At 34.6% G+C, this 25,355-nt stretch overlaps 1 protein-coding gene across 1 annotated transcript; it reads right to left on the bottom strand.

Annotated features, from left to right (window-relative positions):
- Positions 1–204: 204 nt before the first annotated feature.
- On the bottom strand, positions 205–20,116 carry LOC129229705 (probable low affinity copper uptake protein 2). Its single transcript, XM_054864070.1, has 4 exons — positions 20,032–20,116; positions 11,443–11,571; positions 5,236–5,246; positions 205–576 (listed from the first exon to the last, which is right to left on the bottom strand). The coding sequence occupies exons 1-4, from the start codon at positions 20,114–20,116 to the stop codon at positions 343–345; spliced, it is 459 nt and encodes a 152-aa protein (XP_054720045.1). The 3' UTR covers positions 205–342.
- Between the last annotated feature and the right edge of the window lie 5,239 nt (positions 20,117–25,355).

Raw genomic sequence — 25,355 nt, forward strand, 5'->3', positions numbered from 1 at the left:
ATAAATATACTAAGAACTAAAAATTTTGATAGAAAGACTAAAAATTTTGTTTAAAAAGCACTTGACACTTTATAAAAATAAAATAAAATATTGGACAGCAATTGTGAACATACACATGTACTTAAACTCGAAATCTCTTATTTTATTGAACCCCCTTTACTCAGTTAAAGAATGTAAATTAACATAAAAGTCAAAGATTAATTTTTTTAACTTGATTACATGACAGTATGATAAATTTTGATTTCTCTTTAAAAAGTGTAAAGTCAATAAGAGATTCATGAAAAAACACTTTGCCATACGAAAAAAATGCGTTTAAATGCAACAGAAACTTGGACAGCCATTTTATAGGCTGTTCCCTGGTATTTCCACAGGCAATATCATAGACTTGCGGGACAAAACAAATTCATGGAAATAAAAGCAAAGTGCAGTCGTAATGATAACCACAATTATGAACCATGCATTGAAACTCATTACAATTAACATTACCATGTACCCCATCGTAAGTTGAAGCATATGTAACATAGTTTGTAGCACATGAAACTTCAACCTATAAAATATAACGTTTGTTATAATACACTCAAAAAAGTATATAAGTAAAATTAAAATATCTTAATTATTAATTTCAAATACAGTAGAATCTTGTTTATCCGTCCCCCGTTTATCCGGATCCCTGGTGAATTCAGATCAAATTTGATCTGGATCAGGTAGAGTTTAAAAACAATTACATTTACTTAAAAAATAGTTTTATATTATGATTGAAAGAACGGAACTATAAGTAAGCCAAAGATTTGTTCTTCATTTGGATTAAATGTAGGTATATTTCCTGTATAGCTTTTGCAATTAAATCTAGTAATCGAACAAACATCACCGCGTATTTGGAGCGTCAGTCCTACACCATTGCAGCTGAGCAATAAAAAACAAAAGTGTTTGCGCAAAATGATCCTTTGCAATTTTCTTACAAAGCATTATTGATTTTGCTGTAATAAGACAAATCTGTCTACCGTATATACTCGCATATAGGTCGATCTCGCGTATAAGTCGACCTCCGCCTTTTTCAGAGAAAAAATCCAGAAAAAATCTAAAACCCGCGTATAAGTCGACCCCCATACTTTCCAAAAACATCGCGAATTATTTTCAAAGAAATTTCAAAATAATGAACGCATTTATTTACAAATAAAATAGGAATTAAATAGGAAAACATTTCTAAAAGCCTTCAAACTCGGATTCCGAGTCGGACGCAAAAAAAAGTTCATTAAAGTCCGCTTCCGTCATCACCGCGTCATCGTATACATGTCAAAATATTTGATATTTTTTATTTGTTTTCTTGACTTTCCGGTACTGGGGAAATGATATTAATAATACTTACCTATTTTTATGTGAGGGGACTCTCCATATCTTGACGCCGCACTAATTAAATACAGTCCCAAAACTTTCGTTCTTTCCTGCATGCGTAGTAAGAAAAATGTAAACAAACCGTACGGTGCTTGATTGACGGTTCAGTTAAAAATCGCAGTGAAAAAAAAAATCTTGTCCGTCAATGTAACGGTTTCAACGAAATTAAGTGTTGCCAAAAATATTTTTTTTGAGTTTTCTTAGGGAATTTCATCGAACTTGCAACAAAGAATATGTAAATTGTGTGGAACGTCATCGAAGCAGTATTTAAGCGGTGGACATCTCGCTTTCCCCTGTTTCAGCTACCTGGATGTCTCCTCCTGCCTAAGCTGTGGTAGTGGGCTACCCATAGACTAATAATAAGAGTAGACCGAGCTTTCTCATTCTTGCTGATAAAGAAAATTGGTTCATAGATGTATCATGTGACTGGTGGAAGGATTTGACGAAGACTTTGGCAGCATGGTTGCTAGATGGCAGCATTATCTATAGTTTGGCACTCGACATGTATTTTAAGACAATGTGTTTTCATTAAAAAAAACTTCCAGGTGCAGAGATTGAACTGTTTTTCTTTTAGTTATGCATTATTTTGACATTAGTAATAGTTTTCGATCAATTTTCGGTAACTTTTATTTCATTTGGAGCTGTCAGCGTTGGCGTGAACGAAATGGCGTAAACGTTTTGCGTTAACGCAAAAATGTACTAATCGGTATCTTAAATTGAAACTGTAGGTATAAATCTTACCGTTTGCTGATTCCTCTTGGGCGCTTGCATCTTTTATTGCTTAGAGAGTTATTGAAATTGACTAAAGAAAATGCACAATACTATCTAAACGAAAAACTCACTATATTAACAAAATATTTACAACTTAGAATAACAAATTTACAAATCGGACTCCATAAAAGATCATTCTTCCGTGTTCCATCAATTCTATTTATTTTATTTCGCGCTGGCGTTGATCGTCTGCTACGATTAACGCCCGCTGTTGCTAGGATATCCACCAGTCACATGGTTTGGTTTATGAGCAGCAAAAGGGTTGCCATAGCTCGGTCTACTCTTATTATTAGTCTATGGGGCTACCAGCCCTGGGATCTATCGCCCTGTTGATGATGGAATCGCGTTCCACTTGATCTACATGCCAAATGAATCGAGCCGGCCGGCCTTACGTGGATGTTTCAAGACTTCGTTTGGAATCAAATGGCGGAAGATGATTCGAGATCGCTGGACTGTTTTTCCATTATCAAGATGAACTTTTTTAGGAGCACCTGTGGTATAACTATTATATTTATTGCTCATGTTCGCTGCAATATTTTTATTATTGCTGGATAGGATTCTACAAGAATAATATATTTTTAAGAAGCCTTTTTTCTTGTTAACATGTTGTATTTTAGCACTAATAAATGTTAATGATTTACTTAAATATGCTTTCTAATTTGACTCAACCAAGACACATTTGTGAGGTTCACCAAGAACTTTAATTAGTTTTTCCTCCTGACAATACATCGGCGGCTGCAGAATCGTCAATGATATCAGAGGTTGCGTTCGACGAACCTCACCGGTCAACCGGTAAGTAACCAGTTACTAACCGCGGCGTTCTATGATCAACCGGTTACCATTCTAAGCAGTTGATTGGAGCAGGTGATCATTAGCTGTCACGTGATTAACTAACCGGTCGCTCCCGGTCGTGCTCGTCGAACGCACTCTCAGTCTGAATGGCGTGACTGTTGACGATAAATATTTTCATACGTTTCACGATATTTGTTAATTGCTGATTTGATCCTTAATAAAGAGGAATAAAATTATCTTTATTTATGTGTATTATTTAGGTTTTTTTTAGTTATTATTTTTGAATAAGTTTACTTTTTCACACGATCAACTTATCAGCAACTACCTGTAACTGCACATCGGCATTTCTCGTAGCTTCCCAGCTCTCGTTGATCAGAAAAAAAAATTTGGAAAATTTGACCCGTATATAAGTCGACCCCCCTTCCTTTGATCTCATTTCTTGGACAAAATTTCTCGACTTATACGCGAGTATATACGGTACTTAAAATGTTTTGCCTTTTATCCATATTATCCGAATTTTTGTTTATCCGGATTGCCTTTGGTCTCAGTTAAATATGATCTGGAAAAACAAGTTTGTACTGTAATAAAAAATTAACAAAAAAGATAAATAAAATGATACAACAACAATGATAATTATGAAACCAATAAAAATATCATTAATACGCACAAAATAAAAAGTCGAAACTGGCTACTATGTTTGGGGACTCTGGTAGCTAATGGCTACTATTCAGAATTCCTAGTCTAGAGCTTTAAATATCATGGTTCATTTCTTTAAAAAATGTCACAATACATTTACTAAAGAAAATCTTAACTAATTTTAGCATGCATGTTACATTGAATCTGCAATAGATAAACCGAATATGAGACTTTGCCGAATACTGAATATTCAAAGTTCAAATCAAATATTTGGTTTGAAACTTTTAACTGCAGCATTTGAATTTTGTGCGAATATAAAACATAAAATGCTCATCTATTTTATGAAATGAATATGCATTTCCATTTAACATCGTAAACTTATCAACATTAAGTATAATCATTTATTCAAAATAAATACAGTGCAACCTCGATATCTCGAATCTCTCGGGGACGGGAAAATTTTTCGAGATATCGAGTTTTTGAGTTGTCAAGGTTTTAAAAAAATTACACTAGCAACTCTCACATTTACACAGACGTACACTATATGCATTTATATATGAACTATGGGACCACTTCGAATAAAGTAGTCCTCAATATTTCACTAGATTTGAAATTTTCCAATTGTCGAAAGTGCACAGGACGAGATTTTGAAATGAACAACAATTTCAACTGGGTGTTTTTCACCTAAAAATTTAAAAATTCTAATTTTATCTTTAACCAGTAACCTCACATTCAAAAAGTTCTCAGCAGCCATTTTGTAGGAATTAAAAAAGCAGAATGATGAAAATGAGGAACGCATTTTCCGTTTTTTCTTGAAAACTGACGGACCAGAAATCGAACCCCTTTCCTCAAAGTGGACAACATGTTCGAGAGAAATGCACAAATATTCTAAACTCTGGGGAAAACACAGCACCCCCTTCATACTAACACTCCCTCATTATCTTGCCCCAATCCCCTATTCACAAAATTTTCAAGAAAAGGGATGAAAAACGTAAAGCAATTGTCCCTGGAACTAATTTTACTACAAAAATTGCCAAAGCAAAACGATAATTCAAACTTGCTTCTGTGCAAAAATTTCGACATATCAAGGGTTTGGAAAAATAAATTTCAAGATAACTATGGAAAATACATAGGGGTTTTTATAGAAAATGCTGGGGAGACTTTGAGGGATTATCTTGAGACATCAAGGGTTTTGAGATAAGGAGGTTCGAGATATCAAGGTTTGACTGTAAAAATAACTCATTTCAAAAACAAAAAAAATAATAATAATTTAATAATAATACTGCGGTGTGCAGGTAAAGGGCAGTAACTGCAAATTTTTCATTTTTTTGCATTTTTGTCATCTATTGTACGTCATCTTTATTGTACAAGCTCGCTTATTTGGTTTCCGCAGAAAAAAAGACGCAAAAAAGACATCTAATTCCAAGATGTCCCAATGGTTTTAGTATTGAAAATCCGACACATATTTCTTCAAATATCTCGAAAACTCATTTACCTACACACGGCAGAATAATATAGTAAATGACTAATTTGGCTTACATTCATCTGCAACTCTGCATAAATTAATAATTTCTTCTCTGATATGTGATTTGATAAAATTATAATCATTTTAACATGCTATGTCATAAATAATCTTCTATTTACCTGATATACAACTACAAACCCAAATTGCTTAAAATATCATTATAATTAACAATTTATTCCATTGACTTTCTACTATTTTAGTATTTTCATTACTGGTGAATAATTTTATCATTAAAATTGAGGAATGAAATTCAAACATTGCCAGACATTTTTACTTTTTGCCTTTAAGTGCTAAAAACCATTAAACTTTGTTTATGGTGATTAATTTTAATTAGGTTGTCCCTAAACCATATTTCATGTAGTGTAAAACAAGAGTTTCCAAATTTTAAGTGTTTAAGCACTGTTCTTCCAATTCACTCAGAAAATCTCATAAATCAATAATTCTAAACTTCATTAATTCCAAAACGTATTTAAACAAAGGAAGATATTTTATTGAATATAACATAAAACAGTTCTCCGCCGACGTAGGGCGAGAAAAAACATATTCAACTACTACGTTGTTATTCACAAACTCCCCCTGTTCCGTTACAATTCTTCGCTGTTGCCATACATAAAAAGAAATATAAACCGCAGATGATAAACAGAAAAACTATTAAGCCGAACATTGCACGTAAAAGGAAGAAGCCGTAACAAGCACCGCAGCTGAAATCAAAGACTCAGTGGCAAGTCACAACATAACTATAACCAAAACACTTTCTTGCAGAGGGAGGGGGAGCAGATATTGGACATCGTATTGAATATGAAGAGAAAAATAAACTTTTCCAAAAAAAATATATGATGTGTTTAATGGGTAAACTGAGGTTATAGGCTTGCAACCACCAAAAACGACGACAACCTCAAGTTATGTTGTTCACAACCTCAACTTTTTTGCATATAAAATTTATCTGAATTTTGGAAGTCCCATAAAATGTTACTCATTAGTAAACAACATTTGCTACTTCGTTGCCCCAGATCTATAGGTCATTTGAAGCTGCTCCTTTCTCCTCACTAAGAATGAAAACTCCTCCCACCCACTCATGGCATTTGGCAAAATATCCAGGTGAATCTTTCAATCTCAGACGTAGATCCAGGGTTTTCAACCTTGGAGAAACAATTTGAGGAGCATCTGTACTGATTTTGAGGAGCTATTTAAAATTTTGCGGAGCAGTGCGGAATTTTGTATAAAAATCAATAAAAATAACCAAAACAGTTGACCTAAAATTGTTTTAAAACCTTAATAATCGTTTTAAGCACTAGTATAAAAATAATTATTTTTAAATTAATAAAACAGCTTTAAACACTATTTCAATATTTGAGTATAAGCATCTTTAATTTCTCATATTTACGTGCGTGTTATGATAAAATTGCAAACTTTAAGCTTGAAAGCGTTGAGCCGGGAAATGCGGAGCAAAATAACTTCTTTGCGGAGCCGCGGAGATTCACCAATTTTGAGGAGCAACTCCGCAAAATGCGGAGCAGTTGGCAACCCTGTAGATCCCACCAGAACGCCTACTCCAGATTTTTTTAGTGGACATACGAGAGCCTACAGGTTTTGTGGGGGTCTCAAGACCTTTCCGGAATGCCACTAGTGTTCTGCTGGTGAGGCCTCACATCTTGACTTACTTGGGATTTGCAAAGGATGAGCAACCCACAATTTTTCCTGGACTTTTTAAGATATTTGGATTTATGAAGATTGCCTAGCTCTGCTAGACAATTTTGGGATAAGTAAAAAAAAAAAAAAACATTTGCAACTAATATGGATTTTCGCAAAAGCTTTTTTCTTGCTTAGGAACATGAAATTCAACTGTGCAAACTATTTCACTAAAAGGCTTTACGGGATGTCAGTTAGAAAATCTGGGTATAAAACTTTAGAAATTAAAATACTCCAAAATTTAATAACCAAGTGTTTTCATTTTTTAAAAACACTAGTTACAGAACCTGCACCAAATATTAATCACTGAGCTAAATGTAATGAAATATAAATTCAGTGAAACAAACTATGGTTTGCCCTTCTCTGAAAGTTCCATGTGGGGCAAAAAGTTTTCCCTTGAATCTCAAATTCATGTTGAAAGATTGTTCAAAATTAAATGTGAGAAAGGAAACATACTACCCGTCATGAGAAAGGTTGGTTGGAAAATTAAGTCTTATATACATACGAGGGGTCGTTTTTAAGTTTGTGGAATGGAGGACAAGGATAGTAATTTAAAATGCAATATTATTTTTCTTTTTCAATCTATTCCCTTGCAACCCAAAAACACTTCACAGATATATCAATAAATTTGTTTATACCAGCATAAAAAAATATTGAATATTTCACCAAAAAATATGTTGAAAAAATGCTTGTTTTACTTCTTCTTTGCTTGTAAATTTCTTCCCGCAAGATCTTTTTTTCATTTTGAAGAACAGGTAGTATTCACTTGGGACCAGGACTGGACTATTGGGTGGATGATTCTTAATATCAAAAGTCTACTTTGTGCAGGGCAGCCAACGCAAGATGATTCTTGTGAACTGGAGCATTGTCATGCAGGAGCAACACATCTTTCTTCAATTTTCCTCTTCTTTTTTTCCTTAATTGCTTCTTAAAACTGTTCTAATACTGAAGGATAATATTCTCCTGTTATACAGACACCTTTATCTTTATAATCAATAATACTCCTTCTGAATCCCAAAAGATCGCCGCCATGTGGTTTTCAGCTGATTGTGTCACCTTAAACTTCGTGGGCGGTGCTGTCTCTTTTTTTCTGCCACTGTATGGAGTCCTGCTTAGACTCGGGTTTATAAGGAAAAACCCAAGTTTAATTCCCGTTAACAATCCCGGTCAATACACGATCTTCATCCTCTCTACAGAGGCCTTTATGTTTTCAGTTTTCTTCCCAATTGAGTTGCTCCATCAGCAATTGTTCAAAGTCTAATGATGCAGTTCAGATAAAATTTGAGATTTATGCTAATGAAGAGTCACAGAACACACCTGACGGCTAAAAATATCCCCAGCACTTATTCCCATCCTCGCCATTCTGCGAAATTAAAAATGCACAATCGTATTGTATTTGAATGTCTTATTTAACTTAAAAACATGCGGCAAATATAAAATATATGTAACTGTTTGCTTAGTACAGTAAAATCCCTCTAATGCGGACACTAACGGGACAAATTTTTTTGTCTGCAATAGAGAGGTGTCCGCATTACAGGGGTTTAAAAATGTTATTTGCATTGGAACTGGGAAATAAAAATTGTCCGCATAAGAGGGGTGTCCGCCTTTGAGGGGTGTCCGTTAGGAGGGGTTTTACTGTATTTCTTATGAAATTATATGTCGCCTTCTGATTGAAGTTGTGTATAAAAAAATTGTCATTTAAAATTTGTTATAATTAGCAAGACTTTTAAAAATTGGGCTAATTTACTGTTGAACAATTTGAAATCCCTAGCATATCCATTAAACACTATTCACTCTAAATAATTTGGCTTATTTATGTGCATTAAATCACATAAATATATATTCAAAATTAGTCACTAACATAAAATCATCATACCAAGTATGTTGAAAAAAATACAATTTAAAAAAACAAAAATTTTAAATAAACTTTTTAAAAAGTTAAAACTTTTTTCAATAGTATACGGTAATAGCACCAGTAACAGACATGCTTACCCAGTAGCAGAAACTTTCTAGCCAGTCTGCGACACTATTTTGGGCAGTTGAAAATAATCTGCAGCATTATTATCAGTTTTAATCATTTTAATTTTTCATAAAATACACAAGTAAAGGTCAAGATTCAGAAATTTTCCAACTTCCCAGTGTCCGCTAGACTTGAAAAACTTAGTGGCCACCACTGTCGCCGCGTTTTAAAGTATAAAAAAGGGGGGGGGGGACAGTTTTCACTACTTTTCATAAAAATAAATAGAACTCTGCGCACTATGAAAAGCAATTATTCAATACATATTTATTCAAATGTGGAAAATTTAAGTTAAAATAGGTTTTTGAATTTTCTTTTCAGAAAATGAATTAATAAATAAATTAAGTTAAAATTGTAAATTTTAAAAAGAGAAGTTGGCAGGAAACTGCTTTTAGATGAATGTTTCAGTTTGTAGCAAAGCTTCCAAAGCAAATACAATTGTGCAGGTAATAATTCACATTTTTTTATGAAAATCATTTTAAAAGAAACATGATTTATTGTACATTTTATGTAATCTTCAATAGTTTGTATTGAGGTAAACATCAAATCCTGTTTTTGGAAAGTTAGGGAAGTAATAGTCTCGTCTACTTCCATCTTGCAAATGACCAAACATGGCGTCAACGCGAAAAATGCATGATTCTAAATAGATTTTTGAATTAGTAACATAAAAGTAGAAAAAAATTCAAAATCCTTAAAAACTACAACTTAGATGAAATAGTCAGTTTTTAGCACATTATCCTCTAAAGCAATGAAGATAAGATAACATTCTGAAGATAAAATTTTGCATTTTTTAAGACAATAATTAAGAATTATCCGAAAAATGGCACATTTTGCATAATTTTCAGCAGTTTGCATTGCAATAACATCCAATGATGTTTATGAAAACGTAGGCACTTATCAAGTCTTGCGTACCAACATCTTGGGAATGACCAAACATGGCGACTACGCCGAAAATTAGGATATAAATTTTTGAATTTGTTGCAAAAAAATAATTTAAAAAGAAAAATCTTCATGAGATTACACTTTAGTTGAAAAGTTTTTAGCGCTTTTGCGTCCAAAGCAATGAGGATAAGGTGAAATTTTAAATCTAAAACTTTTCATTTCTCAAGAAAATTACTTTAAAAAAATAAAAATAAAACGATTTGCTGCACATTTTAAGTTATTTTTCATTAGTTTTTGCTGCTAAATAAAACATCCAATTCTGCTTCGTTTTTGAAAACTTATGCACTTAAGCATCTTATCTACTTCGATCTTGTGAATGACCAAATATGGCGTCTTCGTTCCTAGCTGATATGCTGAAAGCATCCATCGACTTTCTGGTCAAAAAATGATCTCTAAACAATCTTAGCCAAGTTGTATTTCTCTTTTTTTAATTTTATTTATTTATTCTTTCTTTCTTTTTGTTCTTTTGTTAAAATTGTCTGCAGGAAGCTGAAAAATCTGCGACACACGTCTCGCAGTTTCTGCTACCGGGCATGCTTAAGACATTGCTTTCAGGTTAACTCAATTTTCTAAGCCTTTAAACATATTTAGGCATTTTAAACTACTTTTCAAACACACAAAAATATCTCATCTAAGGCGTGGCTGCTTCTGGATCCTTTGAATGAGTTAATTCTAATTTTGTTTGCTCAATTTCAAAAAAAGATCTAACCCCCAGTAACAGACACCGACAACTCTGATGATACCCAGTAACAAATAGGGTGAGGAAAGGATGAGTATAATGAACAGAATTCCCCTTTCCTCTTCAAAATGTGCAAAAGTTCTTTATTTTTAGAACTAAAGCCTTATTGAATTCAAATAAACATGAAACACTAGCAGTGGTAGCTGTTCATGACCTTCCACCACTACCTTGTCAATACCAACTGGCTCATAAAATTCTCTCTGATAACACTAGATGGTGTTACCATATTCATGCTTTGCAACAACATCAGTTTTACCAGCCTAAAATTCTTATTATTTAAACCCAAATTTGTCCATATGTCTTTTATTAAAGATCTTTAAAAGAAGTGCCATCCCATCATTGGTACATGGCCCACAAGCCTGGAATCTTAATTTATTCCAGTCTTAGTTGATGCAAGTCTTCATGCTTAGCACAATTGCGTACTGGACACACCATAAAAATAAAGTTTGTAGCGGGAGAAAAAGTCTTCTCCCACCTGTACCTCATTCAATTTACATCCAGCTGCACCTGAACACATTCTTAGTTGTATAGGGTTGACAAAGAAGGAACTTTTCTTTAAAACTTTTTGCTGATTCTAGACTTTTTAAATGTTTTTAATATTACATAATTTTAGTTTTTTTTTTGTGTGTATTTTTTTATATTGTATTTGGAGTTTAGATTTTCTGTGTTTTTTATTCTTGTAGCTGTACTTTAGCTTCTCCACGGATCCATGTCCATGTTTAGTGCCTTAAACACATTAATTAATAAAAAAATTTAAAAAATCCAAATTTACGACTGTCTGTTACTAGACCCTTGTCTGTTACTGGTGCCGTAACCCTACCTCATAAATACTAGAATCAAAGGTTTCAAAGGAAGAAAATACTATTATTTACTTTTCGAGTGTTTTTAATGGTGTGGGATTCAACCATTTGAACAATGATCCACGACTTGACTCTGTACTCTGTGATAAATCGTAGCTAGTGCTGCTTCTCTGCCTCATTTGCAAGATCACTAAATAATGCCGGAGAGCTTTCACAGCTTCATATAGAAAAGTAAAAACTGCAACACCCATACAAAGTCCAAACATACCTAAAAAATGAAAATAACAAAAATTAGTATGTTGATAACAAAACTATATCTTAATGCTCTGCATCAGCATAGATTTCTTTACTTATGTGTTGACAGGAAGTGTTATTTTTATATTTTAATAATTATGTTAATTATTAAAAAGCTAAAAGTTGTTTACTAAAACCATAAAAATCTACTTCACCTATCTCTCAATTTAGGCTAAAGATAGTTCCTGCGCAAAACTGTGCTGATCAAAATCTTAGACTTTGTGTGGTTAAACCATATAAAAGGCGATTCCACCATAACGTGTGTGACAGTTTTACACCATTTTTTCTCTTTAAAGTTCTTTTTCATAAGTTCAGCATCAAAAACTCAAGCATTGGTTAATATTACCATCTATTTATAAGACAATTGGGTTGTTTCCGAAACATTAAAAGTATTTTTTTGCTGAAAGAGCATGCTTAAAAACATAGGATTTTAGCATTGTTTACATAATTTAACAAAGCACTTTTAAAAAATTATTTTAATCAATACACACATTCAATTTCATTTTTTACACTTCTGCGCATGATATCACAAGTGATAAAATGCTATTCACTGATGCCATCAGCACAATATTTTGGCATTAGGTAAAGACAAAAATATCACAGCACAATAATAGTAATGAATTTTATGTTTGCTTCCTCCAGAAGAGCCTTCATTCAATAATTCTTATTTTGGTTGCTATTAATCTTACTATTTAATGGCTCTTTTTTTCAATACACTAATGAAGTAGCACGCCAAAGTATATCACTTGTGATGTCATACAGATCCCGCCTTATTTCCAAAATCAAACACTTTTAAAAATTAAATAAAAACCAAGTGTTGTAAATATAAGTTTTTTCTGGCTCCATGTTTTTTTTTTTTTTTTTTGAAAAAGTCTGTGACAACTGAAAACTAAAATTATAGCACATTACAAGATATTTGAAATTAATAATTAATTATAAAAAACTGAGAATAAATATATTCTGCATGTTATTGTTTTATAAAACAAAGTAAAATAAGATACCAATGCTTGATTTTGTTATTCTGAGATAATGAAAAAGAAGTTTGAAAAGAAAAAAAATAATGTAGAAATGTCACACACATTACAATGAAATTGCCCTATAATGAAAAAAAATTAAAAGACAGGGAAATCTGAATTAAGTTTTCGTACACAAATGCAGAATGCTGTCAAAAAAAGAAAAAAAAATCCTCAGTACTCTAGTGTTGTCCTTTAATAATAAGATTTTTAAAAAATTCTCCCTTAAGTGAAGATATGAAGCAAAGAAAAGGTCACAATAAAAAATATTTAATGGCTCTCATCAAAGATATTCAATAGTCATGTTGTATTGGTTTTGTATTGGTTGGTTGGAAAGTAATATTTCAAAAATGGTTATCTTCTTGCATCTTATTTGTATTAGGGCCGTTTTAAAAAGGTTGGAGCAAGCCGGTTATAACATGAGTTAGGGTTGCATAAAATAAAACAAAATGACTTAAAAGGAGCACAGAAATCATAATATGTACATTATTTGTCACCAACAAAAGCACACATGCATTATATAAAATTAAGATTTCAGACCAGAGTTGATATTTTTTAATATCTTTCAAGTTTCAACATACTAAACTGGCTGTTACTGCCAAGTGTCAAATTTATATTACTTTAAAAAATGTTTTAATCATTGTCAATTTCCTATACCCATTATTAGTTGGTTTAGATGTCGATTTTTCCATGGGAAGAAATGGGCGAATTACAATAAAAAAAGTAAAACAATTTAACTTGTTTCCCTTTTTAAAGACTAAATATAATTTCATCATGACGTCATGTAATTTTACAGAGAAAAATATGAACCCAAACAATTGGAAGCTTAGGAATATATCAGTTTTAGCTATTTTCTGATGCACAAATCTCCTGGATAAATGTCGATAACTTTTCTGTAACCTATGCAAACAAAAACATAAGTTAAGTAATTCTTAAAACAGTCATGTTTAACAAGAAGATCTTACAGCCGTAATCAAAACGTTCTAATCTTTTAAGGGAGTTCACTTCCTGACCACTGAAGTTTATCTGTTTTCTTACCCTAGAATTTTGACCTTTGGCCTTCAAAGTAAACAACTTGATATCAAGTGATGAAACTGGAGTTGTTTTAATGAAAGCCATCATGTGACATAAATAATTTTGCTGTCATGCATAGAATAGGAGATAAATTTTTTTATAATTTGATAGTACACATCTCCTTTTATTTGAACGTACAGGGTCCATTATGAAAGTAATGAGCATTTACTGGCAAAATATATTTATTGATCGTAATTTGTACAAATGTTTAATTTTCTTCAAAATACATTCCTCCTGCATCAATACACATGCGGAGACGTGTTTGCTACGCCTGAAACTCTTCCAAGGGAATGCCTCTCAGGAACGTTGTAACATGGTGTTGGATGTTTCCCAAGGTTCCCCAATGTTTTCCTTTCTTCTCTCTCTCTCTCTCGAGTCGCGGAAACAAAAAGAAGTCCTATGAAGCTAAGTAGGGACTGTAAGGTGGTGAGGGATCACCGGGGGGGGGGGGGACATCCATAACGGGGTTCTTCGGCGACCTCCTCCTGGCTCTCTTTGAATGCCTTGTACCACTTCCCAGACTGTGATCTTGAAATGCAATCATCCTTGAAGGCTTCTTGCAGCATCTGGAATGTTTCGGTTGCATTTTTTCCAAACCTCACGCAAAACTTTATGGCGTATCATTGTTCAAGCGAACGCTCCATTGCGTTATGTTACAAAAGTTGAAAACATACCTCAAGCGGAGGCACTTATCTCCGCTCACACTGCTCGAAAGCAACTGACGACTGGATGCATTGAAAGGGCATAACCCGCACCACATTTCCCAGCCGGTTTTACCGTGCTGCCATCTATCGTCGCGTCACAATAACATTATGCTCATTACTTTCATAATGGACCCTGTATATTAAGTTAAAAATTTTCAACTCTTGTATCTGTACTAATTGGAAACTATGTGGTTAGCAGCAGTGGCATAGCCAGTATAAATTTCCGAAGAGGATTTATCCCAACAACCATAGGAAGGAGGGGTATCGGGAATACATTTTCCAAATGCACCATAACTGCCCAAAATTAACAAATTTAAATTCTGATCCTTGGGAGAAACCCAACTAAAACCATAAATCTTTTCCAACAATCTTGCAGAAAAGATCTCATTCGAAATTTTTGGTCTCCTTATCTCAGGAAAGATATTTCTGTATTGGAAAGGGTTCAAAGAAGGGTTAATAGACAAGTTTGGGAACTTTCAGATTTAGACTATGATAACAGACTTAATAGGATTAATATGTATAGCTTGGAGCAAAAGAGAGTCAGAGGGGACATGATTTAGTTGTTTAAATTCATCAAAATGAAAGATGTTAACAGGTTAAATTTTTGCACGGAAAGCAGGACGAGGGGGTCATTGTTTTAAGCTATTCAAATCTCGGGCTAACCAGGAAATTAGGAAAAATTACTACTTTAGTAGGGTCGTGGGCACTTGGAACAGTTTACCGGAAGTAGCGGTAATAAGGAAGGGGGTGGCTAGCTTTAAGAGGGCCATTGATCTTCATTGGAGACTAATAAACTGACTAGGACAAGCCTAGCTGGGCCCAGAGCTTGTTGCTGGTTATCACATTTGTATTTGAATAAAAGAAAAAAAAATAAATCCAAACTATTATTTCTATTAAGGCTGGGCGATGCATCGCCAAAAACAGGTGCGCACCCCACATCGTTAAACCGGTGTAGAATATTTTTCCAAACCGATGCATCGATACTGCTCTGATGTACAGATATGTCAGGGTTGCTGCCGTTTTAATCTCCAATTTTTTTCACACTGTTAAATTAACAGTATGTCAATACAATCTGGCTTAACAATGAAGGTGTGAAGAGTTAGACCTTCATTTATTTCAAAACATTTAAGAGATGCACATATGATTAGTTATTAACAAAAGATATATTGATGAACTTGTAAGCTTATCATATAGTCACTTGCCAGGGAAACAAAAAAGCAAAATTTAATGAGCAAAATAGCAACAAAAAATGCATACATGTATTTTGGCGTTACAAGGTGTGGAGTTCCTAGCACAGGTGTCACACGGGGTAGTAACTCGTAGCGTTGCCCTCCCACTCATTTACCCCCAAAAATTTTAATGTTTTATGTAAATATGAAATTCATACAATTTTCAAAAACAACTAATTCCTATTTTTGTGGTGTAACAAAAGTTTAGAAGATAAATATTAACTGCAAATCCATTTTATGCAAAATTTGCCCTGAACTCCATATATCCCTAAACTCCATAAACTGCCTTAAACTCCATAAATCCCTCGCCTCCTGAATTTTGGGCACTCTATTATTGTTAAATTTGTTAGATTAAGTAGTATAAATTTAAGATATATTGGTGGAAATTTTCAGAATTAAAGTATTTATATATTTGACAAACTATAAAATCCTGTTCGAGTGTTACCCAGTGAGGTTAGATGCGAGGGAAAACAGAGTCGTGCGATTTTTACAAGGCCGTATCTAGAATTTTTTTGGGGAGGGGCTCGGATTCGCACATTTCCCTAAAACACACAACATCTATATATATAAAGCAGACAGTGTTTCTTTCTTTGTACCCAATGGCCAGAAGCCCCCATAGTACCTACAGCTCTGAAACTTGGCACAAAATTCGAATGCACCCCGGGGGGTCTGCACCTCGAAGCCTTCCGAACAAGATGATATTTATTCAGTAAGTTACCGCCCTATAGCCAGGGCAAAAGTACATGAAATACACCGCCAGCTCAGTCAATTCCAGTCGAGGACTACAGTTTCGTGCTTATTATGTTGGTCCCATCTCTCAATTAATTAGAACAGGAGATATAAGAGATTCTAATCGCTATCCTAATTGAGCCAATTTTCAAGGCTAAACTTTATTTTTGTTTCTGCAGTGACGTCATCTTCGATATACGATTGCGTTCGAATAGTAGAACCGCTGAATTCTTGATTTGGTTATTGCGCTGTTGTCATTTTGTTAAATTCATTGTGCGAATGTTAATTGATTTTCTTTTTAATATGAAAGTCGCTTGGCAAATTTGGCGATATACAATGTAGTCGCGGATTATTTGTTTATTTGGCAAAAAATTTTAGATTTCAAAGAATTGCATTTAGGCTTTCAAAGGGTGTTCACGCATTTTAGTTAAAAAATATGATTACTGATTATTTGACATCAGACTGGGGAGGGGGAGGGTATTTTTTCTTAATTCTAGACTGTGTTTTTTTCCTTTTCTCAGACGATAGCTTTTCTATAGTTAATTTCATACAGGGTGTGGAATTTCCTTTTAGTCCTAGATGTACCAAGTTTTTTGTATTGTTTTTCTGCTGGGGAGTTGAATCCTTTTTCGTACGGGATACAGGCTTTCCTTTTTGTCCTAGATGTACCGTGACTTTTAATCGCAATTGCTTACTGCCATAGGCGTCAAACTTAAGTAAAAACAGGGGGGGGGGGAGTGGATTTTTTTATTCAACGGACTTCCTTTGAATTCTTAGCACGGGCATCGCCGTGCGGGTACAGCTAGTATCTATATTAGTGATGTTCCGGATATCCGTATCCGTATCCGTATCCGCGGATATCCGAGGAAAAATAAAGATCTGTATCCGTATCCGTTACTTTTTTACGGATCTTAAACGGATCTTTTCTATTCTAAAATTTTTTAAATATTTGAATAAATGATTCTTAAATTCCGTTTAAATTAGGTTTTATTTCCTATTTAAATTATAAGGTATCATTTCAGAAGCCAACGGCCCTCTGAGACATGTTTTTTTAATTATTATTTTAATTTTTAGTTTAATATTAGTTTTTTTTTATTATTGATATGGGGTTTCTGTTTTTCTTCATTTTGGTTTTTCCCGGCATCCTTCAAAAAAAGTGAGACAAAAGTCTCGATTTACTCTTTGCAAAGGTGTTTCCGGCTCTGTTATTTCGTCGGTCGGAGTAATTTGGGTGGAATGTGTTAGCGCTGCATTTATGCTGAAATAAAATGCAAAAAATTATTTCTAGCCTATCCAGTAGCAGCTTTACACTCTTGCTCCTGTATCCTACATCTACCGAGCAAGCTAGAAATAATTTTTCACATTCCATCTAAGCATTAATGCTGCGCTGACCCGTTCCTTCCAACTCTCCATCAATTTTAACGGAGATTTCTTCAAAGAGTAAATCATAGTCTTAATTATATTTTCGTCGGAGATGACGTTTTTTGAAGAAGCAGTGTTATTATAGTGACGAGAATACCTTCCGTAATAAAATTTACACTTGGATATTCGAATTGGGCAAAAACATTTTAAGATCCGTATCCGTATCCGCGGATCTTGACACTAATGATCCGGATCCGGATCCGTATCCGCGGATCTACTTTTTTAACGATCCGGCATATCACTAATCTATATATAGAGAGACAAACATACAAAACGCATAAAGTTCTTAACTCAGTTACAGAGCCAAACTTAGACTTGATGGGGCACTGAGCTATTGCAACTACGTTTTTTCCTTTTGCGGTCTGGAAATTTTTGTCGCAGGTGAAAGAGATCATTTTCCCAAGTGTATGTCTTTTTTACTACTAAACCTTTCATGTGTCTGGCTCGTTTTTTAATGCTCCCGCTGTTTTTATTTTAATTTCTTATTTTTTATTCACTTTGTGAATAAAATTGTATTTCAGTGGGATGTAGAATATCCATAATTTCAGGGGGTCCAGGGGTTTCTCCCTGGGAACATTTTTGAAAAATACATATAAAAATCTGTATTTTAAGTCCTTATATGGGGGTAATTGTGATTACAAAAATATAAAGAAAGATAGGCAAACAAAACTTTTTAAATGCATTATTTTACAAATCAAGATCAATCAAAAAAAAAAAAAATCCTTGTTCAACAAATCGTTGACATTTATCAACAGTGAGGATCAATTCCCCAACATCCCCCCCTCCCCCTCTTGCATCAAATGCCCTATAGTAAAAATCATACAAAATAGTTTAGAAGAAATTGTGTAGAGATTCAGAAAATAAGTAATGAAAGAGTAATATTCTGGCCTTTCAGATAATTCATACTTTATTTTCTTGATAAGAGACAAAATGGAAGTACTTTTCAAGGAATTTGAAAAACGTAAATAATTTTCAAAGATTCTAGAACAGTTTAAATATTTTAAAGCTCATTATTTGTACTTTCCAGAAGTTGATTGCACAGTCTTACAAAATGATTTATAACTTTGTAAGACACTCTTGTTTTAAGTTAGAAACAATTGTAAGAAAATATTTCTCAAAACAAACATTTTTTTAAATTACAAGTAGTGCAGAAAATTAAATAGAGTAGAGTAAATGTTATATTTTTTCTCATGCCTAAGATATTAACAGTATGCAGAAAAATAAGATAAAAACAAGCAATAACAAAAGAACTTCCAAAATACTGAATTCGGTATAAAATGAATTGCAAGAGATGAAAAACATGAGTCACAAAAATTTATCTTGAAAAATATGCTGCAAAAATGCGATAATCATGATTTTTGCATTTTTTACGCAGGATGTTATCAAAAGGAGCTGAATTTGTCACATCTTGGTAAACAGATATCAGCCTAATCGGAAAACCAAGGGCCCTCGGACCCTTGGGAAGACCCCGGCTTGAAATCCATGTAGTGTAAGTTTTATAAGAGTTTTTTTTTGGGGGGGGGGGGGGCAAGTCAACCAAACTGGCAAGAGGCCTGTTTTGGCCTTGAATTGAATTTGAAAAGAAAGCAAAAAGTCCTAAGAAGTGTATAAATTTCAAGAACGCTTTGCAGCTAATGAAAACTAGAATTGCTTTTTCTATACTTCTTCAAATAGTTCACTCGTTTAACAGTTACAATAATTATGAAAAATCTTTGTTATTTTCATTTTCTGACATTAGTAAGTGAACAAAAAAAACCTTCTATTTTACGTTAAAAAACATCTTGGAGGTGGGGGGGGAGCTCTGGATACAGCCCTGGACTCTTTTACTTTTTTTTTTTTTTTTTGAAATTCTGAAAATGTAATTTCAAATTATCATTGGTGACATTAGGCATGAGCGTTAGGGGTAAAAGGCTCTCTTTTAAAAAGGGCAGTTGCCCCTCCCTGGCTATGCCCATGGTGATAACAGTTCCTTTTTGTGTGTTTTAACAGTTCTGCTATTCTTCAAACTTGTTTTCTCCAACGAAAAGTTTGTAAAAAGCTTGAAACATATATTCAGGAAAAACAATTCAATGCACACGAAACTAAATTTTCAATTAATTATGCATGAATTTTAGTAAATGTACACACAAATTTTACAAAAATGTTTTACCGCTTTCAAAAGAAATGCTATTGGATGGCGGAAACGAAGTCCCTTACACGAAAAATGAGGTTCCGAATAAATATACATAATGACAATTAAATAATGATACATATACATTTTTACCTCCATCCGAATTTGCAGACAGGTTTTTAAAGAGGAGATTTTGGACGTTGCTCGAAAAGGTGAAATAGTTCTGGAAGTCGGGCATCTGAAATGATATTTCGAAGTTACAAAAGTACATATTAGCATGGTAGACGTCAGAAAAATACGCCAGATAAACAAATTTTTACCATAGCCTTTACAACTTAGAAAAAATTCAGTGTAACAGAATAAAAAAACTTTTTCCAAATCTCTTTCCTTTTTTCAAATTGTGCTACGCAAGGTTGCAAGTTGCAATGTTTTGAAAACAAGAACTGATGTAGGTGATGTGATGGCGGAGTATGAGAACACATGGAGTGAAAACATACTTAAATATTAGCTCCAAATTTGTTCTTTTGCCCGAAAATCTCGTAGAATTTCAAGCATGTTTTGCATCTGAGACACAAACTTTCATTGACAGCTTTGAAATTTCTCCAGAAGTTTATTTCCAAAAGTCTTTCTTAAATATTTTTTCAACGTTACTCGACGTCCACTGTGCTATAAAAGGAGCTCTTTATAGTTCAGGGGTAAACTACAGTCCCTACAAGGGTTGCGTTCGACGAACCTCACCAGTCGACCGGTAAGTAACCAGTTACTAACCGCGTCGTTCTATGATCAACCGGTTACCGCAGTGGTTACCATTCTAAGCAGTTGATTGGTTGATTGGAGCACGTGATCATTAGCTGTCACTTGATTAACTAACCGGTCGCTCTCGGTCGTGCTCGTCGAACGCACTCAAGGGTTGCGTTCGACGAAACTCACCGGTCGACCGGTAAGTAACTGGTTACTAACCAAAGCGTTCTATGATCAACCGGTTACCACAGCGGTTACCATTCTAAGCAGTTGATTGGTTGATTGGAGCACGTGATCATTAGCTGTCACGTGATTAACTAACCGGTCGCTCTCGGTCGTGCTCGTCGAACGCACCCAAGGATTCTAGTGTAAACAACTGCATCAAAATCCCAGCACTTTACTTATGTTCTCATACTCCCAACCCAAATCACATGCTCTTTCCATACTTTTAGCTCAAAAATGAATAATAAGTTCGAAGGCGCCAGGCTGTGGTGCAACTAGGAGGGTCAACCACTTTCGTTCCCTTCTCTTGCCTTCTTCCCCCCTCCCTTTTTTTCTAGCCAGTATGAAAAAATGCTATGCTCCTTACCTCTCCTCCCTCGCAGTAAATTTGAAAAAAAAAAAAAAAAGTTTAATTATTTGGTTAGAGAAAAACTGAAAAATTGACATCCTAAAAATAATTTTTAGGCGTTTTTAGGGCATCAATTTCAAAACATTTTTGGAGGAAAGTCTCCGAGACAGAGAGAGAGAGAGAGAAAGAGAAGGAGTCAATAATAAATTCCCTCATATTGATTTGCCAAGGAATAAACAAACACACAAATAGCGGACACGTCTTCGAATTCGTCTGGACTCCTGCTCATGTTGGAATCGAAGCAAACGAAGTTGCCGATAGTTTGGCTAACCAGGGACACGGAGAAAATCAAATTCTTCATTGGATTTCTTCCGAAGACCTCATTCAAAAACAGAAGACAAAATTCCATGACAGAATGATCTCGAGTTGGAACAATTCAAAATATTCTGCTAATTATAACCACTTGAATGGCTACGAGAACAGTGCACACCTGACACTTAAAAACAGATATATCCTTCTTTCCAGAGCCCGGACCCGCACAATTTTCACAAAGCAAAATCTTTTTCGCATCAAGCTAAGTAACTCCCCCTTGTGCTTAACTTGCAATGAGCATGACACTGTGAACCACGCGCTCCTAGTTTGTATAGGAAGTATAACAGAGAAAGAGACTGTTTACGTGCATGCATGGGGGGTGTCCCCTTGTCCTTTTCTTATATTTTCTTTGCTGCTCACGGCTCCAAACGCGTGCTGTCTTGTCTCCTGGCCTTTCTCTCGGCTATCAACCTTCTCTGATTTTCGTTGCTCCCTCGCTCATGGCTGATTTACAAGCCGTGTTCCTTCCCTTTCCTGTTTTCTGTTCTTTTGTTGTTTGGTTTGGGCTGTCATTCTGAAGCCTTGCATGATTAACATTTCTCCTTGGACTTTGTTTTCCAGTTTATGTTGGCAAGTGGCCAACTGTCATTTAAGTATGTTTCATCACTGTCTTTTTAGAAGACAAAGAACTTTTATGGATCAATAGAGGTAAAGCCACTTGTTGGAGTGCAGCATATACCTCAAATAGAGAAGAAGAAGAAAAAGAGAGAATCACCACTCTTTTGCACAATTTCAATTTTGAAAAATTTTAGAACAACCTTAGAAATCCAAAGATAACTTTAGCTTTTTTTTTTTTTCCAAAAACCCTATTTCGGGGTGATCCCCGAACTGTCCCTTTCGAAGATAGCCTAAAATTGATTTTAGTTTGAAAAAAAGTTCAGGAGGAAACCTCCTCACCCTCTCCTTCCCCTTTCTTCAATCATTACCTCAGAGTGATCATTACCGAACATGTCCTGAGTTGCGTTTCAGTGTCAAATTTTTCTAGAGAGATTCCTCGTGTCTTTTCCCAATTTCCTTAATGTCATCAAAGATTTTAAAATTGTATATTTAGAACTTTAGTTTCAGTAAGTTTCCCAGAGGAGCCAGGAACCCCGATCCCCTGCCGCCATCCATCCATCATATATATATAATAGCCAATGAACGAGTAACGCTCCTGACGTCATCAATAGTGAAACTCGCGCCCACGGCAGGATAATTTGATAATATGTTTTGGTAATGTTTAAAATGCAGGGAAAGGCTTTATTTTGACAAGGCTTAACTAGATCCGGTAACTTAACTGTTTCACTGGTAAGACTGCCATTTCAGAGGAATGAAGAAACGAAAAAAATGGTCAACAATGAACACTAGAGTTTAGGGTAAATTTACTGGAGTTAGGGTCAGTGGCGGCGCTAGGCGTCGGCGACTGCCGACGGCCTCGCGCAGATAGGGCCTCGCAAAATTCTCAGAAGTAAATTCTCAAAAGTTTTAAGAAATTTCCATGTTTTCAATTGAAGCTCTTATTAAATGCAACAGACACAAAAGTAATCAAAATAGTGCGTGCAGCGGAGACTGCACAGAGCCAGCTTTAGCAAATGCGGGGCCCAATTCTGTAGGAATCTGAATTTAAAATATTCACTAGCTACAGCTTATTGATCAGCTAACTCTATTCCCCCCCCCCTCGTACCCCGTTCTATTTATTTTCTTTTTCTCTTGTTGAAAAATTAGAAAATATTCAAAATGCTGCTCCTCCGAACACACACCCCTCCATACATGCGCGCACCGATAGCATTATGGAGCATCTGAAATTTCGTTTCGAGATCTTACATTTCGCGATATTTCCAGCTTAAAGCTAAAGCCCCCAAATACTAAACAACATCGAAAATCGCTTAAAGTTGTGTTTTTGTAGCTTGAATTTCAAAAATTACCGAACCTAATATTACAAAATATGGCCTTAGAATCGCATTTTTAAGGCTTGAATATCAGAAAATATTCATACACGGGTCCCCATACCGCCTTTCTTTTATATCATTAGCAATTAGGTTTTTTAAACTACATCAACAAAAAGTTTAGGTGGACTGGCTCCTGAATATAAAATATTGCTAAAGTTTTTAGAAGCATAATTTTCAAAATTTTTCCAGGGAAGAGCTCCCTCCCTTTCCGTAAAATCATCAAAGTTTGTCTAAAATTCTGTTTTTGAAACTTCGATTTCGAGAATTTGCAGGGGATTGATTTTGACCTATTTTTTAAACAAAAGAATCGATCTGGGACACTCTCTGACCCTTTAAGTCAATAAAAGTGGCCTATAATATTTAAGGCTTCAATTTCTAGAAATTTCCACCGAGACCTCTGTAATTTTTTTCCCCTAACATCAGCAAAGAAAGCCTAAAATGGCGTTTTTAAACTAAAAATTTTAAAATTTTTCCGGGGGAGGACCCCCGGACCCACCTTTCTATCAGGCAAGGCCGTATCCAGAAATTTTTTTCGGGAGGGGCCCGGATTAGCACATTGCCCTAACACACACACACATATAGTATATATAGACACAGCAAACGCATAACAATGTTAACATTTTGTTAACAATGAAGACTTTTTGTTTCGATTTTTAATGATTCCACTTTTTGGACTGTTGTTATTTTAATTTCTTATTATTTTTCTTATTCACCTTGTAGTGGTAAGGATAACAGGAGAGTGTCCCTTTAAGTCGGATGTAGAACATCCATAATTTCAGGGGGTCGGGGGTTTTGCAAATCAAGATCAAACAAAATAAAAACTGCTTGCTCGACTAATCATGGAACTTAATGGACAGAGAGGAGAAAAGAGAAGCACTTCGTCATCTGCTCATATCGGCTTTTAGTGAAGTTTGTTTTTGATCACTCCCCCTACCCCATTTTTTTTTCATTAAATGCCCTACAGTATGAAAATTGTACAAAACAGTTTAAAAGAAATGGTGCAGACATTCAGAAAATAAGAACGGAAAAGTAATATTCTGGCCATTTGGACTATTCATACTTTATTTTCTTGATGAGATACAAAATTGAAGAACTTTTCAAGGAATTTCAAAAACTTAAATTATTTTCAAAGACTCTCGAACAGTTGAAATTATTTGAAGCTCTTTATTTATACTTTTCATAAGTTGATTGCAGTCTTACAAAATGATTATAACTTTGTAAGACACACCCATTTTAAGTTAAAAATAAATGCAACAAAATATTTCTCGAAACAAACTTTTTTTTTTCAATCACAAGTAGTGCAGAAAATGAAAGAGAGTAGAGTAAGTGCTATTTTTTTCCTCATATTAAAGGTATTAACAGTATGCAGTAGAAGTAAGAAAAAAAAAAAACAAGCAATAACAAAAGAACTTCCATGATACTGAATTCGGCATTAAATAAATGCAAGACAAGAAACATATCAGTCACAAAAATGATCTTGAAAGTTATGCTATAAAAACGCGAGAATCGTGATTTTTGCATTTTTTACTCAGGATGTATCAAGGAGCCCGATTTGTCACATCTTGGTAACAAGATACTCGCCTAATCGGAAACTAGGGGACCAGCCTTTGGGGAGTCCTCGGCTCGAAATCAGTACAGTGTAAGTTTTATAAGAGTTTTAGGGGGAGGAGGGCAGTGTCGTGCACAGAGGGGAGAAGGGACTCCTGTTGGCCCGGGCTCGAGCTTAAATGGGGCCCAATATTTTTAAACCTAGGGTTGAAAATATGGGTAAGCAATATGGAGGGGGCCCAAAAAAAGCATTTGTGACAGCCCCAAAATTTCTGTGCACACCCCTGGAGGAGGAAGTGCACAGAAGTCAGTTTGGT

Source organism: Uloborus diversus, chromosome 9 (assembly GCF_026930045.1).
Source record: "Uloborus diversus isolate 005 chromosome 9, Udiv.v.3.1, whole genome shotgun sequence".
Classification (NCBI taxonomy): domain Eukaryota; kingdom Metazoa; phylum Arthropoda; class Arachnida; order Araneae; family Uloboridae; genus Uloborus; species Uloborus diversus.

Excerpts from the sequence above, each read along its gene's own strand:
- LOC129229705 (XM_054864070.1), bottom strand. The coding sequence starts at position 20,116 with ATGCCCGACTTCCAGAACTATTTCACCTTTTCGAGCAACGTCCAAAAT. Across the intron at positions 11,572-20,031 it reads GTCTGCAAATTCGGATGGAG|GTATGTTTGGACTTTGTATG; the intron begins GTAAAAATGTAT and ends TTCATTTTTTAG.